Raw genomic sequence first — 14,959 nt, forward strand, 5'->3', positions numbered from 1 at the left:
TACGCCTTGGATTTAAAAGAAATGGGAAGTTGAGGGTAAGGACCAGCTCCGCTGGGCGGAGGAGAGTATTAGTAGACATGGATTGGTTGGTTCTGCGGTTGAGGAAGAAATGGAGGGCTTTAAGACCCTCCTGGTGGGGGATGGAGGTGTAGAGTGACTGGACATCCATGGTGAACATGAGGGTGGGGGCCTGGAAAACGGAAGTCAAGGAGGAGACAAAGAACGTGTGAGGTGTCTTGGACATAGGTGGGGAGGGATTTGACCAGGGGGGATAGGATGAAGTTGAGGTATGTGGAAATAAGTTCGGTGGGACATGAAGTTCGGTGCTGAAGTGGTGTAAATTGAAAGTATCGTGCTTATATCTCTTAACCAGAGTCATACAGCATGGAAATAGGCCCCCTTGGCTCAACTTACCCACACTAACCAAGATTACCCATCTACACTAGTCCCACCTCCCCGTGTTTTGCCGATGCCCTTATGAAGTCTTAATTACCTGCATTTGGCCCATACCCCTATAGACATGGAACAGTGCAGCACTGAAACGGGCCCTTCGGCCCACAGTGTTTGTGCCAAACATGGCGCCAATTTAAACTGATCTCATTGACTGTACATGGTCTGTATGCCTCTGTTCCATGCGCTTTCATGTGCCTATCTGAAAGCCCCTCAAACACCACTAACGTATCTGCGTCCGCCACCATCCCTGGCAATGTATCCAGGCCCCCCACTGTGCAAAAATAACTTGCCCGCACATCCCCATTAAACTCTCCCACTTTAACCTTATAGGTATGCCCTCTAGTGTTGGACATTTCCAGCCTGGGAAAAAAAATGTTTGTACTGCTTACTTTATCTATGCCAGTTCTATGCCAAACCTTTCCTATCCATGTACCTGTCTAAATGCCTTTTAAATGTTGTTATAATAACTGCCCTGTCTACCTCCACTGCCAGCTCGTTCCATATACTTATCAGCCTGTGTGTGTGAAAAAGTTACCTCTCACGTTACTATTAAATCTTCCCCTCTAACCTTAAACCTATGTCCCCTTGTTCTTGATTCCCCTACTCTGGGTAAAAGACTCTGTGCATTTCATCTATCTATTCCCCTCATGATAGTATGCATTTTTTATAAGATCACTCCTCATCCTCCTGTGTTCCAAGGAAGAGAGTCCTAGCCTGCCCAACCTCTCCTTATACTTCAGGCCCTTAAGTCCTGGCAACATCCTCATAAATCTGCTCTGCACTCACCTCCTCTTAATATCTTTCCTATAGCAGGGTGACCAAACTGAACACAATATTCCAAATGCGGCCTCAACAACACGTGTACAACTATAACATAACATCCTAACGTCTATACTCAGTACTCTGACTGACGAAGGCCAATGTATCAAAAACCTTCTTGACCACCCTATCTGTCCATGACGCCACTTGCAAGGAACTAGATACCTGCACTCCTAGATCCCTCTGCTCTACAACACGACTCTGGACAAGCTGGACGATTTGAAGTGCATCCTGTTACTTTTCCAGCAAGAACCATCCCTTTTGGCTGGTGATAGGTACGGCATCTTGCTGATGGTGCCCGGGACCATGCTTAACCCAAGATGTGTAGATAGATGAAGGAGCTGCATCTCTGGATAGAAGGAATTGGTGATGTTTCAGGTGGAGATCCTTCTTCAGACTGAGAGTCAGGGGAGAGGGAGGCACATAATTGTGAAAACGAGACATCAGAGGGGATAAAGATCAAGGAAAATGTAGAATAGATCATTGTTAACTAGGAGAAGGTGTCAGCGAAGCATACAGAGATACAATTGTCAGGGAGACAGTCAGACTGGTCAGTGAACTAGGAAGGAGGAGTGTTGGAGAGAGAGGGAAAGCATAGGTTACTTGAAGTTGGAGAAATCAATATACTTACCGCTGGGTCAAAATATGAGGTGCTGTTCCTCCAATTTGCACCGGGCCTCTCTCTAACATTGGAGTAGTCCCGGGACAGAAAGTAGATGAGGTTGGAGGAGATGCAAGTGAACCTCTGCTTCGCCTGAAAAGACTGCCGGGGAGTTCTTCTATCTTGTAATCCTTCTATACGGAGATGCTGCCTGTCCCGCTAAGTTACTCCGGCACCTTGTGTCTATCTCAGCCCAGGATGGCCTGCTGTTCTGTTTTCCAACGAGAACCACATTGTCAGAAAGGCTTGGAAGGAATAAATGCAATTTAGAAAAGAAATGGCGCCTCCTAATGTCTCCTCTGATAAACCTACCTAATATTATAAGCACTTTGCATGAGGACCTGGACATTTGGAATGACATCTTTAGTTTTAGTAAAACCTTATTACAAAGGCACTGTTTGATATGCTGGAAGCTGTGATGTGCACTTGGGTTTAAAGTAGCAATTAAATCATTACAATTCGAGCACTTAGAGGAGTATTAAGTAAAGGCTGCCAGCTTATACCTGCATTCCAATCTGGCACAGTAAACACGATCAATTGAACATGATAATGGCCCTAGATGCTCATGTGGGCTGCTGTTATTTGTGCAGATGCTCAGCATAATTTTAGTGCCTTAGTGAAGCAGATAATAATAGGCTTTCCATAACAAAATATTTTAGGTACATTAACAGGATTAAAGTAAGAACATTGCTTGCACTTAGATTTCATTGGTAATGATGTTGATTTGTGTGAACCCATGATTCTTCGGAATATTTCTGAGAACCAAGTCCCTTCAATGTATTGTGGTGGAGGCAAGACACAATATTTCTAAAAGAGTTTTTAATGTTGGATTTCTTGGTCATTAATAAAGGATCAGTAAAAGTGTTATTTTTGAAGGATTGTTTTCTTTTACGTAGATATACGTGTGGATGCTGGATGCTTAATCCTGTCTTTTGTTGAAAAAGTTGATCAGTCTGCAGCTGTAAAACATCTTTCCCACCCACAACCCCAGTGAAACATTCTGCTGTCTAAATGGCTGCCTGATTCCTCATGCTCTTTCCAATAATATGATTTTGCCCGGAAGTTATTGCATGAAATTGGCATTCACGCCAGTTAATAAAATATTATATTACTTGCGTTTATCCAGATGATACTGCAAAATGTCTGGATCAGTACCATGTTGATATTTTGTTTGAGTGGTATAAATAAGAAAGTACGGATCCAATTTAAGCATAGCAAATCACAACAAAAGAGCATTTGTATAATTAGACTAGATTTTTTTTTTTAAATTTAAATTGTTAATAATTTTTTTTTTTTTTGTTACCTCAGGGGGTAAACTGTGGTCATACGTTTGCAAGTTCCTCCAGAAAATGTCTGATGATGAAAGCTTTAAATCATCTGGTCCAGACGAACGTGGCTCCAGAACACTTGCTGTGCACGATGACTTTACTGTGGACCAATTGAACACTGAAGGCTTGGGTAGTAGTGTTGGCTCTGGGGCAAGCGATCTTGGAAATGTGCTTCAGGACCAGCCTATGAATAACAATCTGACTTCAAGTTCACAAGATGACAGCAGTGCACCAGATGAAGATACTCAGGACAGCTCACATGAACTGTTAGGATCACCCTCGTCAGATTCTGAAGCAGATGATGAAGAATGCACCAGTAGCTATCTTACATTGTGCCATGAATATGAACAAGAAAAAAAAGAGCCTGACAGTCTATCGTCTGAAACTTTTCCAACAGTCTGTGAAGATGCACCTGGCAGTTCTGCCGACACAGGAATGACCAAAAGATCACATTCCCTTCTCAGTAATGACAGTCTTTGTTCCCCTACCACAATCCAAGAGCTTCGATTTTTCACCGAAGATATTCACCCAGATGCTTTTAGCCCTGCAAAGGCCTCGGATTCACTAAATCTGTCTAAAAATAGCCCAATGGAATTTTTCAGAATTGATAGCAAGGATAGTACAAACGAATTGGCCAGCCTTGAACTGGGAGATAAACTCAAACCTGAAAAAGTTGAGTCTGCACTGAATTTTAATCTGGTACCTGAAACAGATAATACGAGTAACTTTGATGCAAGTGACATTAAACTGGACTCCACTGCCATTTTAGCTCCAGATGACTACAGCAGGGAATCCTCCAATGATTCTGTACCAGTTATTTCCTTCCAGGATGCAGCAGGTGGAGATACAAGCAGCTGTGAGGAGGGTAGACCTGATTTGTTAGTGAATTTACCAGGTGTATCGCAGGATGGTGAGGCAGCTGGAGAGTTCTTTCCTGATAAATGCAGCGTGACCAACACTGATAATTCAGAGAATAGGCTATATGAGAAACCTGACGTCTTACAAATTAATTACAATATCGATCAATGCACGAATTCTCAAGGGACACAGGGACTGACTTTACAAGGTGAAGACTCCTCTAGTGATGGAAACATAAATAAAGTATTTGGGCATCAGTTGGAACCTTCTGAGAATAGAAAGGATGTTGATCTCAATGAACAGCTCGGTACCAGCAAGCATGTTGAGAAAGAAGCAGAATTTAATTCCATGCTGCCCATCACCAAAACTGAAAATACTTTGTCATTTGTCAGTGTTGAATCTTGTAGCACTTTAGACTTGACACACAGCATTCAAAATGCAAGCCCTATACCTCAATTAAGTGATCCAATTAGTCATTATCAAACTGTTTCAGGCGAAGATTATTCTGATCACAAAGAACTTGCACGAACAATGAAAGAAATTGCAGACAAGAATGAAGATTCAGATGAAGAGCGAGCATTTGGAGAACACCTGGGCACCTGTGATCAAGGAAGACAGGACTGTGCCTCAGAGTTCACAAGTGAAAAGACTGCAGCGGAAAGACTTATTGTCACCAGGGAAAATGGCAATAAGTTAGTCTCACACATGTTTAAAGAGCTGGAAGAAAGTTTAGTGCGAGCTTCCAATGCTCGTATTCCAGAGAGTTGTATTCAGCATTGGGCAGCAGAGATGGTTGGCGCCCTTGATGCACTTCATCGAGAAGGAATCGTATGCCATGATTTGAACCCAAACAACATCTTGCTGGATGATAAAGGTCAGGAACTTTTGCAAATGCATTTTTCCCCTAATATCTTTCTCTGTTGCTTACTTGCCTCCAATTAAATGAGTAGGCGTTTTATCCTATAATTAGTATCTTCATTTCCTGTCTGAAGCTTCAATTCCAGTGCAGTGAATTCACCCACAGTAATAGCTTCTAGTGCTTAATGATGCCATTATTCTTAATGATACTGTTTTTTAGCCACAAAAGAATAATTACGGTTCACTTCTGCAGAAAATGTAGGAAAAAAATGTTTTGATTTCTCGTGTCATTTTGTTTTTAGGACACATTCAACTAACATATTTTAGCAGATGGAGTGAGGTTGTCGATTCCTATGACAGCAGTGCCATAGAGAAAATGTACTGCGCCCCAGGTTAGAACACTTAGTTGCATATAAAGTACGTTGTTCTCCTTGTCTTCTGTGTATTATGCTAACCACATACCTTTCTTTATGTGTGTAGTCCATTTGGTATGCAAAGCATTTTTTTGTAATTAAAAAGTATGACATGGGTTGAATTTATAATTTTTTAAAAAGCATTTACTTATGTAAATTTATATTGAATGGAAATTTCATATTAAAATAACTTTGTGTACTTATAGTTTCCCTGAAAATAAAGTAGCAACAAGTAAAGAGTCATTGAGTGATAGAGCTGTGCAGTACAGAAACAAGCCCCTCTCACCACACCTGTCTATGCCGAGCAAGTTAACATATTGGGCGAGGCTCATTTGCCTGCATTAGGCCCAGATCGCAGTAAGCCCTTCTTATCCATATATCTGTCCAAATGTCTTTTAAAATGTGTGATTGTATCTGCCTTTTGAGCTTCATATGGCAGCTCCACTGGTCACAGGCCTCTAATCAAAAAAAAACACCCCCCTCTGAAGAAGGGTCTCTACCCGAAACATCACTCATTCCAGAGATGCTGCCTGTCCCCCTGAATTACTCCAGCATTTTGTGTCTATCTTCGGTTTAAACCATCATCTGTAGTTCCTTCCTACACATTTTGTCCCCTCCACAATTACACTTTAATTCCTTCCTCCAATCCAATATTGAATCCAATTGAATCCAATCGCTCACCTTGGTATCCATGCGATCTAACCTTCCAGACTAGCCTACCAAGCGGAACCTTAACAAAAGTCTTCTTAAACTCCATATAGACAACGTCCAGTACCATCATAACATTTATGAGATATTTGGACATGGACATGGGCTAGATAGGTTTAGGGGGATATGGGCCAAGCGCGGGTTGGTGAGACTAGTGTTTCATGTTGGTTGGCGTGGGCAACTTGGGCCGAAGGGCCTGTTCAAGGTTCAAGGTCTTTTATTGTCACGTGTACCAGTTAAGGTACAGTGATATTCGATTTACCATACAACCATACTGAAAAAAAGCAACAAGCCACACAACTACATAAAAGTTAACATAAACATCCACCACCGTGGATTCCACACATTCCTCACTGTGATGGAAGGCAATAAAGTCCAATCTTCTTCGAACCATCCGCAGTCGGGGCGATCGAAGCTCCCGCAGCTGGCGGTCGAAGCCCCCATGTCGGGGCGATCGAAGCTCCTGCGGCTTGGAGCTCCCAAAATCGGTCTCTAACCAGAGACCGCGAGCGCCATGATGTTAAGGTCCGCAGGCTCCTACGGTTGGAGCTCCAAGATCGATCCCCGACAGGCATCGCGAGCTCCGCAATGGTAAGTCCGCAGTCTCCCGCGGTTGAAGCTCCCAAAATCGGTGTCCAACTCCACAATGTTAGGCCGCAGTGCGGACGGTGATACGATACGGAAAAAATTGCATCTCTGTCGAGGTAAGAAATTTAAAAATGTTTCCCCCCCACATAAAACAAGCAAATGAACACTAAAACATACATTCGACACATACTAGACAACAAAGAAGGAATGGATGAGACAGACTGTTGGCGAGGCAGCCATTGTTGGCGAGGCAGCCATTGCTGGCGCCACCCGGTGGTGTTTCCATGCTATATGATTCTTTCTCTCCTCCTGGTGATCTTTTCAAAAATCTCTCATCAGTTTCATCCTGGAGCTGTAATGGAGATAAGTAACTATAGTTATGGAAACGTTAATTAAAATGAAGCTAGATATCTGTAGTTGAAGAGAAAATACTTGTATTGTAAGCAGACAGAGACTTTGGAAAAGAAAAAAACACATTTTTTGACTAGCAAAAGGCGGAGATGGTGTTTGAAGTAACGGTCGATTGGAAGTAACGGACAGGAGGCCAGCCAAAACTGACTGGTCAAGTGCGACTATGGTACATTTTTTATATTGTCAGATGACAAGATTTTACACATAGACTTGATTAACAATAAAACGAGGTCCTAATTACAGAATGGAACTCAGAAAGACTTAATTAGGTGGCAAAGAGAATGAGATGATTATCCACAAGTCTAATTAACTGTAGATCCAAATTTCTGTTGCAGTAATGGTGCACGCATAAGCAATGAAATTCCTGTTAGGTTTTGTCTGTGTTTCCTGTCACCACATTAGCACTCTCCGCATCCCTATTTACCAATTATTAGCCCTCGCTGTTGTTTACCCAACAACAGAGACATTTTGAGGAGATAAGAAAATGAAATGAATGTAGTGAACATTGACTTCCAGGAAACCTGTGACGGGCTCTATATTTGAGAATATCAGGCCAAACAATAGGTCATAAGGTAATAGCAGCAGAATTAGGCCATTCGGCCACTCTACGCCAAGTCTACGCCATTCATTCGTGGCTGATCTATCCCTCCTTCCTAATCCCATCCTCTGACTTTTCCACAAAATTCCTGACATGGGATGTCGGAGTGCAAAATAAGTGAGGGCTGCAGATTAGGAATGACAACCCAATCCTGTCAGCTTTTGAGCCAGCCAGCAGTGTTTAATGTTAGCTGCATTGTTTCCATCAAAGTATATCCATATTTTTTCCCCCAGACTATTTTAAAATCAATTTTGGCACATTTCATAGACAACATAAATACATCATAAATAAAACTGATATCTATCAGCCCATATACAATACAATAATACAATAGCGTTTATTGTCATTTGAACCTCACATGAAGTTCAAACAAAATTTGGTTTCTGCAGTCATACAACAAGAAAAGAACCAAGACACAACACAATTTACAGAAACATCCATCACAGTGAATCTCCTCCTCACTGTGATGGAAGGCAAAGTCTTGTCTCTCCCCTGCACTCCGTAAGGATGGTAAGTCCCGTGGCCATTAAGGCCGCGCCGGGCGATGCAAGGCCGCGCTCCGAGTCTTGATGTTGGAGCCCCCGGCGGGCGCTAGCAAGTCCCATGACCGTTTAAGCCGCGCCGGGCGATGTAAGGCCCCGCTCCAGGTCATTTTCAACCCCGCTATTCAGGCGGGAGAAGTTGCCATTGCAGGAGCTCTGAAAAGCGGTCTCCCACCAGGGACCCGCGAGCTCTCGATGTCACCGTCCACTTGACCTGCGCCTGGAGCCTCCGAAGCTCCGAAGTCGAGTCGCAGCCGCGCGCCACCACAGCTCCTCCCGTTCCGAACTCGGCCAGCTCCACGATGGAGTCCGCAGGCTCCGCGACTGGAGCCCAAGGTCGTTCCGGCTGGAGGCCGCTCCATCGACAACGAAGACCCGACAGGGAAAAGGTCAGGTCCCCCGTACAGGGAAGAGATTTTAAAGTCTGCCCCACACATGCGCAGTTAAAAACAATAAAAAAAACCCCACTACAAACCGCACTCAACGGGACAAAAAAAAAGACAGACGGACTGCAGAAGCCGCCCAATACCAGAACATAGAAAGAAATGACGTAAGTCGTTCTTTTAATTATTTTCATGTGCTTTTGGAATGAACCCATAGGTACGACATTTAAAAGAGCATATTAGCAGTGGTGCAAAGGGAGGAACTGCAGATGCTGGTTTAAACGACGATAGACATAGACTTCTTCCCACCCTGATTCCTGGAAGAACTCCATCCCCTACTCCCAATTCCTCCGTCTACGCCGCATCTGCTCCCAGGATGAGGTGTTCCACACCAGGGCATCGGAAATGTCCTCATTCTTCAGGAACGGGGGTTCCCCTCCCCTACAATAGATGAGGCTCTCACCAGGGTCTCTTCAATACCCTGCAACACAGCTCTCTCTCCCCATCCCCCCACTCGTAACAAGGGCAGAGTCCCCCTAGTCCTCACCTTTCACCCCACTAGCCGTCACGTACAACAAATAGTCCTCCGTCATTTTCGCCACCTCCAACGTGACCCCACCACTGGCCACATCTTCCCATCTCCCCCCCTGTCTGCTTTCCGCAAAGACCGCTCCCTCCGTAACTCACTGGTCAATTCTTACCTTCCCACCCGCACCACCCCCTCCCCGGGCACTTTCCCATGCAACAGCAAGAGATACTACACGTGTCGCTTTACCTCCCCCCTCGACTCCATTCAAGGACCCAAGCAGTCGTTCCAGGTGCGACAGAGGTTTACCTGCACCTCCTCCAACCTCATCTATTGCATCCGCAGCTCTAGATGTCAGCTGATCTACATCGGTGGGACCAAGCGTAGGCTTGCCGATCGTTTCGCCGAACACCTCGGCTCGGTCCGCATTAACCAACCTGATCACCCTGCGGCTCAGCACTTCAACTCCCCCTCCCATTCCGAATCCGACCTTTCTGTCCTGGGCCTCCTCCATGGCCAGAGTGAGCACCACCGGAAACTGGAGGAGCAGCACCTCATATTCCGCTTGGGCAGTCTGCATCCCGGTGGCCTGAACATTGACTTCTCCAATTTCCAGTAGCCCTTGCTGTCTCCGCCCCTTCTCAGCCCTCTGGCTCCTCCTCTTCCTTTCTTCTTCCCGCCCCCCCCCCCCCCCCCCCCCCCCACCCTGCATCAGACTGGGTTTCGGCCCGAAATGTTGCCTATTTCCTTCGCTCCATAGATGCTGCCGCATCCGCTGAGTTTCTCCAGCAATTTTGTCTACCTTCGTTAGACATAGAAAGCTGGAGTAACTCAATGGAGAGAAGGAATGGGAGACATTTCGGGTTGAAACCCTTCTTCAGACTACTTCAGACAGTTTGAAGAAGGATCTCGACTTGAAACGTCACCCATTCCTTTCCTCCAAAGTTGCTGCCTGTCTCGCTGAGTTACTCCAGCTTCTTGTGTCTATATTTGCAGTGGTGTTGCTTGCAGGCAGTCAATACAGGTGCCAGCTGGTGGTAGCGTGTGAAGAGCATTCAAAGGTGGGCGGGAACAATACAACAATATAATACAATACGGGTTTATTCGTCACATTGCACATAAAGTGCAAGTGAAATGAATATGTCAGCAGCGATACAATGAGAAAGAACACACAATACATAATAAAAATTTAACACAAACATCCACCACAGCATTCATCACTGTGGTGGAAGGCACAAAAATTGTCCAGTCCTCCTCCATTTCCCCCCGTGGTCGGGACCAGAGTCTAGAGCCAGTCCATAGTCGGCTCTTCCCCACCGGAGACCGCGGCTTCAGGATGGTGTAGGCCGCAGGCCGGCGGTCGAAGATTTAAAGTCCCCGCCGCAGCCAGAAGCACCGCAGACTGCAGGGCCGGCGGTCGAAGCTCCCCTCCAGGGGCGATGGTAAGTCCACGCAGGGTCCGCGGTAGAAGTTGGCTGCGGGCCAGCGGTGGAAGCTTCTTCTACCGGGTCCCCCATGAGGGATCCCGGGCTGTAGACGCCGCGCCAGCTGGAGCTCAGTCTGTCGGCTGCCGCGGCCCAGCGAAACGGAGCGCTCCCCTCCGGCAAGCCCCAGCGAGGGCTCGCTCACTCCACGCCGAGAGTCCCCGCTGCGCCCGCCGCTGAATCCCCGGGCGCGTCTCCGGGAAAGGCCGCCCGATCCTCGTTGTTAGGCCACGGGGGAGGCGAACCTGGAAAAAGTCGCCTCTCCATGGAGGAGGCGACCGAAACGGTTTCCCCCTTGCCCCCCCCACACCACCCCCACACAAAACACACATAGAAACACAAAAAACATACTTTAAAACATATTAAAAAAACACCCTGGAGCTGTAAGTTGCTGCAAGAGAGTTGGTGGATCTTGGATTTGAACAATGACACAACTGGGAGAAATATAGAACAAGAGAAGAATTAGGTTATGTGTGACTGTTATTGGTTAAGCGGAACTAGGAGGGGAACTATTCAGTGAGTTGAGCTGGTCCATGGATACTATTTTGAAATGACACAATGTGTCTTTGGGCAAATTAGATTGTAAAGGGCTAGTCCCACTTGGCCGTCATTTACGCGACAGGCCGGTAGCGAGGGACGGGCGCATGTAATAGCGTGAAGGAGTGTGGAGTGTGGAGCGGTATCTGATGCGCGACGGTCGCGCGCGTCATCATGCGTCCCCACAGCCGTCTGCAGCGCGTGACGTCATTTGAAGATAGACACAAAATGCAGGAGTAACTCCGGGACCGGCAGCATCCCTGGAGAGAAGGAATGAATGATGTTTCCGGTCGAGACTCTTCTTCAGTCTGAAGAAGGGTCTCGACCCGAAACGTCACCCATTGCTTCTCTCCAGAGATGCTGCCGGTCCCGCTGAGTTACTCCTGCATTTTGTGTCTATCTCCAATCGTCTTGGCCCCGCTCTGGGAGAAGGAGTGGGGGCAGATCCGGATCCGCAACGGCCGTGAGCCCCAGGCCGAGCTCGGCGATCGCTTGCCTGCTTCTGCTGCTGTAGGAGGTGAGACGTTGCGCCGTGCCAGGGTGTCCCACTTGGCCATCATTTACCCGACAGGCCGGTGGCGCAAGAATTTTTTGGTGCGGAACGAAATCCTGGAGCGCTGCGCGATGCCACGTGCAACTCCACACTCCTTCACGCCATTACATGCGCCCGTCCCTTGCTACCCACACGCGACAGGTCGCGTAGATGGCGCGCAAATGACGGCCAAGTGGGACAGGCCCTTACGGAAGAAAACATAAAGGATGTGTGGAAGGCTTATACTAGTTGTTAGGACAAAATTAAAGGGAAACATTGGAGGCATATCAAGGTGCGTAAAAAGCCTCAGGTTTGTGAGAGAGTGCAGGGAAACGCATTTGATAACTTTCTGTCAGAAAATGTGCAATTTCCCCACCTTTGTATTTTTGTATTTTTATGCATATCTTCGTAGGTGCAGGGCTGTAAACTTAATTGCTATACAACTGGCATAAAACAAGCACATTATTTTTTTGAGGAATTCTCTTTTCCTCCCTCCTTTAGCTTGTAATGTTTCTTGTATATTACTATGTAACCTGAATCATTTCAACATTTGTAGCATTTCTCAAATTGCTTATTGCACATTAACAATAATAAACTAACTTTTATTTGTGAGATTATAAGAAAGTATTTACCTTAATGGATGCATTCCCTTTATTTTATAGGAATATGTATTTGGATAAATTATAAAATCAAACCTGATATCAACGTACAAAAATTAGGAAGAGTTTCAGCTCTTAGGAAGTGTTTCAGCATAATTTATAAATTATAATTAAATAACTATATAGATATGTATATTGTATAAATGATATATACATATTATTTGTGTATATTATACTAGTTGTTGGGACAAAATTACAGGGAAGCCTTCTTGGATTATTTATTTGTATATTGTATATATTGTAAATTTATTTGTTTATATATATGATATACAAATAATTGTATATAATTTTATACAATTATACCATGTTTGAGGAAAAGATACCTGGAAAAAGTCGCCTCCATGGAGGAGGCGACCGAAACGGTTTCCCCCTTGCCCCCCCCACACCCCCCCCACACAAAACACACATAGAAACACAAAAAACATACTTTAAAACATACTAAAAAAACACCCTGGAGCTGTAAGTTGCTGCAAGAGAGTTGGTGGATCTTGGATTTGAACAATGACACAACTGTGAGAAATATAGAACAAGAGAAGAATTAGGTTATGTGTGACTGTTATTGGTTAAGCGGAACTAGGAGGGGAACTATTCAGTGAGTTGAGCTGGTCCATGGATACTATTTTGAAATGACACAATGTGTCTTTGGGCAAATTAGATTGTAAAGGGCCAGTCCCACTTGGCCGTCATTTACGCGACAGGCCGGTAGCGAGGGACGGGCGCATGTAATAGCGTGAAGGAGTGTGGAGTGTGGAGCGGTATCTGATGCGCGACGGTCGCGCGCGTCATCATGCGTCCCCACAGCCGTCTGGAGCGCGTGACGTCATTTGAAGATAGACACAAAATGCAGGAGTAACTCAGCGGGTCCGGCAGCATCCCTGGAGAGAAGGAATGAATGATGTTTCCGGTCGAGACTCTTCTTCAGTCTGAAGAAGGGTCTCGACCCGAAACGTCACCCATTGCTTCTCTCCAGAGATGCTGCCGGTCCCGCTGAGTTACTCCTGCATTTTGTGTCTATCTCCAATCGGCTTGGCCCCGCTCTGGGAGAAGGAGTGGGGGCAGATCCGGATCCGCAACGGCCGTGAGCCCCAGGCCGAGCTTGGCGATCGCTTGCCTGCTTCTGCTGCTGTAGGAGGTGAGACGTTGCGCCGCGCCAGGGTGTCCCACTTGGCCATCATTTACCCGACAGGCCGGTGGCGCAAGAAATTTTTTGTGCGGAACGAAATCCTGGAGCGCTGCGCGATGCCGCGCGCAACTCCACACTCCTTCACGCCATTACATGCGCCCGTCCCTTGCTACCCACACGCGACAGGTCGCGTAGATGGCGCGCAAATGACGGCCACGTGGGACAGGCCCTTATGGAAGAAAACATAAAGGATGTGTGGAAGGCTTATACTAGTTGTTAGGACAAAATTAAAGGGAAACATTGGAGGCATATCAAGGTGCGTAAAAAGCTTCAGGTTTGTGAGAGAGTGCAGGGAAACGCATTTGATAACTTTCTGTCAGAAAATGTGCAATTTCCCCACCTTTTGATTTCATGAGGTATCTTTGTATTTTTATGCATATCTTCGTAGGTGCAGGGCTGTAAACTTAATTGCTATACAACTGGCATAAAACAAGCACATTATTTTTTTGAGGAATTATCTTTTCCTCCCTCCTTTAGCTTGTAATGTTTCTTGTATATTACTATGTAACCTGAATCATTTCAACATTTGTAGCATTTCTCAAATTGCTTATTGCACATTAACAATAATAAACTAACTTTTATTTGTGAGATTATAAGAAAGTATTTACCTTAATGGATGCATTCCCTTTATTTTATAGGAATATGTATTTGGATAAATTATAAAATCAAATCTGATATCAACGTACAAAAATTAGGAAGAGTTTCAGCTCTTAGGAAGTGTTTCAGCATAATTTATAAATTATAATTAAATAACTATATAGATATGTATATTTATTGTATAAATGATATATACATATTATTTGTGTATATTATACTAGTTGGGACAAAATTACAGGGAAGCCTTCTTGGATTATTTATTTGTATATTGTATATATTGTAAATTTATTTGTTTATATATATGATATACAAATAATTGTATATCATTTTATACAATTATACCATGTTTGAGGAAAAGATACATGGTTTTATATTTAATATTTTAAGGTGCAAAAGTGGAAAATGCTTGTCATTTTCTAAAATTCAAACAAAATCATGGAGTGACAAACGGTTTGCCAGTTTGCGTGCATGAAATATTATTTGAATTCTCACTCCAAAAATGGTGTCTGATTTGCTGAGTGCTTCCACTTGTTTTTTTTCCAGGTTTCCAGCATCTGTGGTTTTGATTTTGATTTTGATTTGTCTTAATGGTATTGAGGAGAAAAATAAATTTAATATATCAAATACATTTTTGTCGCTCAGCAATGCTTTTAGAATAACTGTTAGCAGAATTAAATTTAGTATTTGTAGGAGTGTTTTCCTCACATTGTTAAAATAATTAATCATGCTTTTAAAATAATTTAATCTGTTTATAGTTTCATTGTATTCTTTGAATTCAAATGATAAACCAAATAAAACCTGGAAACATGACCGCTTTATAT

The 14,959-nt window shown here is 44.5% G+C and overlaps 1 protein-coding gene across 5 annotated transcripts in view; it reads left to right on the forward strand.

Annotated features, from left to right (window-relative positions):
- The window catches only part of rps6kc1 (ribosomal protein S6 kinase C1), a 163,714-nt gene that overhangs the window by 121,016 nt on the left and 27,739 nt on the right, over positions 1-14,959 (forward strand). For 4 of the 5 annotated variants that reach the window (XM_033025324.1, XM_033025329.1, XM_033025325.1 and 1 more), the window contains 2 exons: positions 3,242-4,993; positions 5,280-5,369. In XM_033025324.1, the coding sequence (XP_032881215.1) occupies positions 3,242-4,993; positions 5,280-5,369 (1,842 nt within the window). Of the gene's footprint in view, positions 1-3,241; positions 4,994-5,279; positions 5,395-14,959 lie in introns of all 5 variants that reach the window. The other variant, XM_033025328.1, reaches the window with a different exon arrangement.

Source organism: Amblyraja radiata, chromosome 8 (genome assembly GCF_010909765.2).
Source record: "Amblyraja radiata isolate CabotCenter1 chromosome 8, sAmbRad1.1.pri, whole genome shotgun sequence".
Taxonomy (NCBI): domain Eukaryota; kingdom Metazoa; phylum Chordata; class Chondrichthyes; order Rajiformes; family Rajidae; genus Amblyraja; species Amblyraja radiata.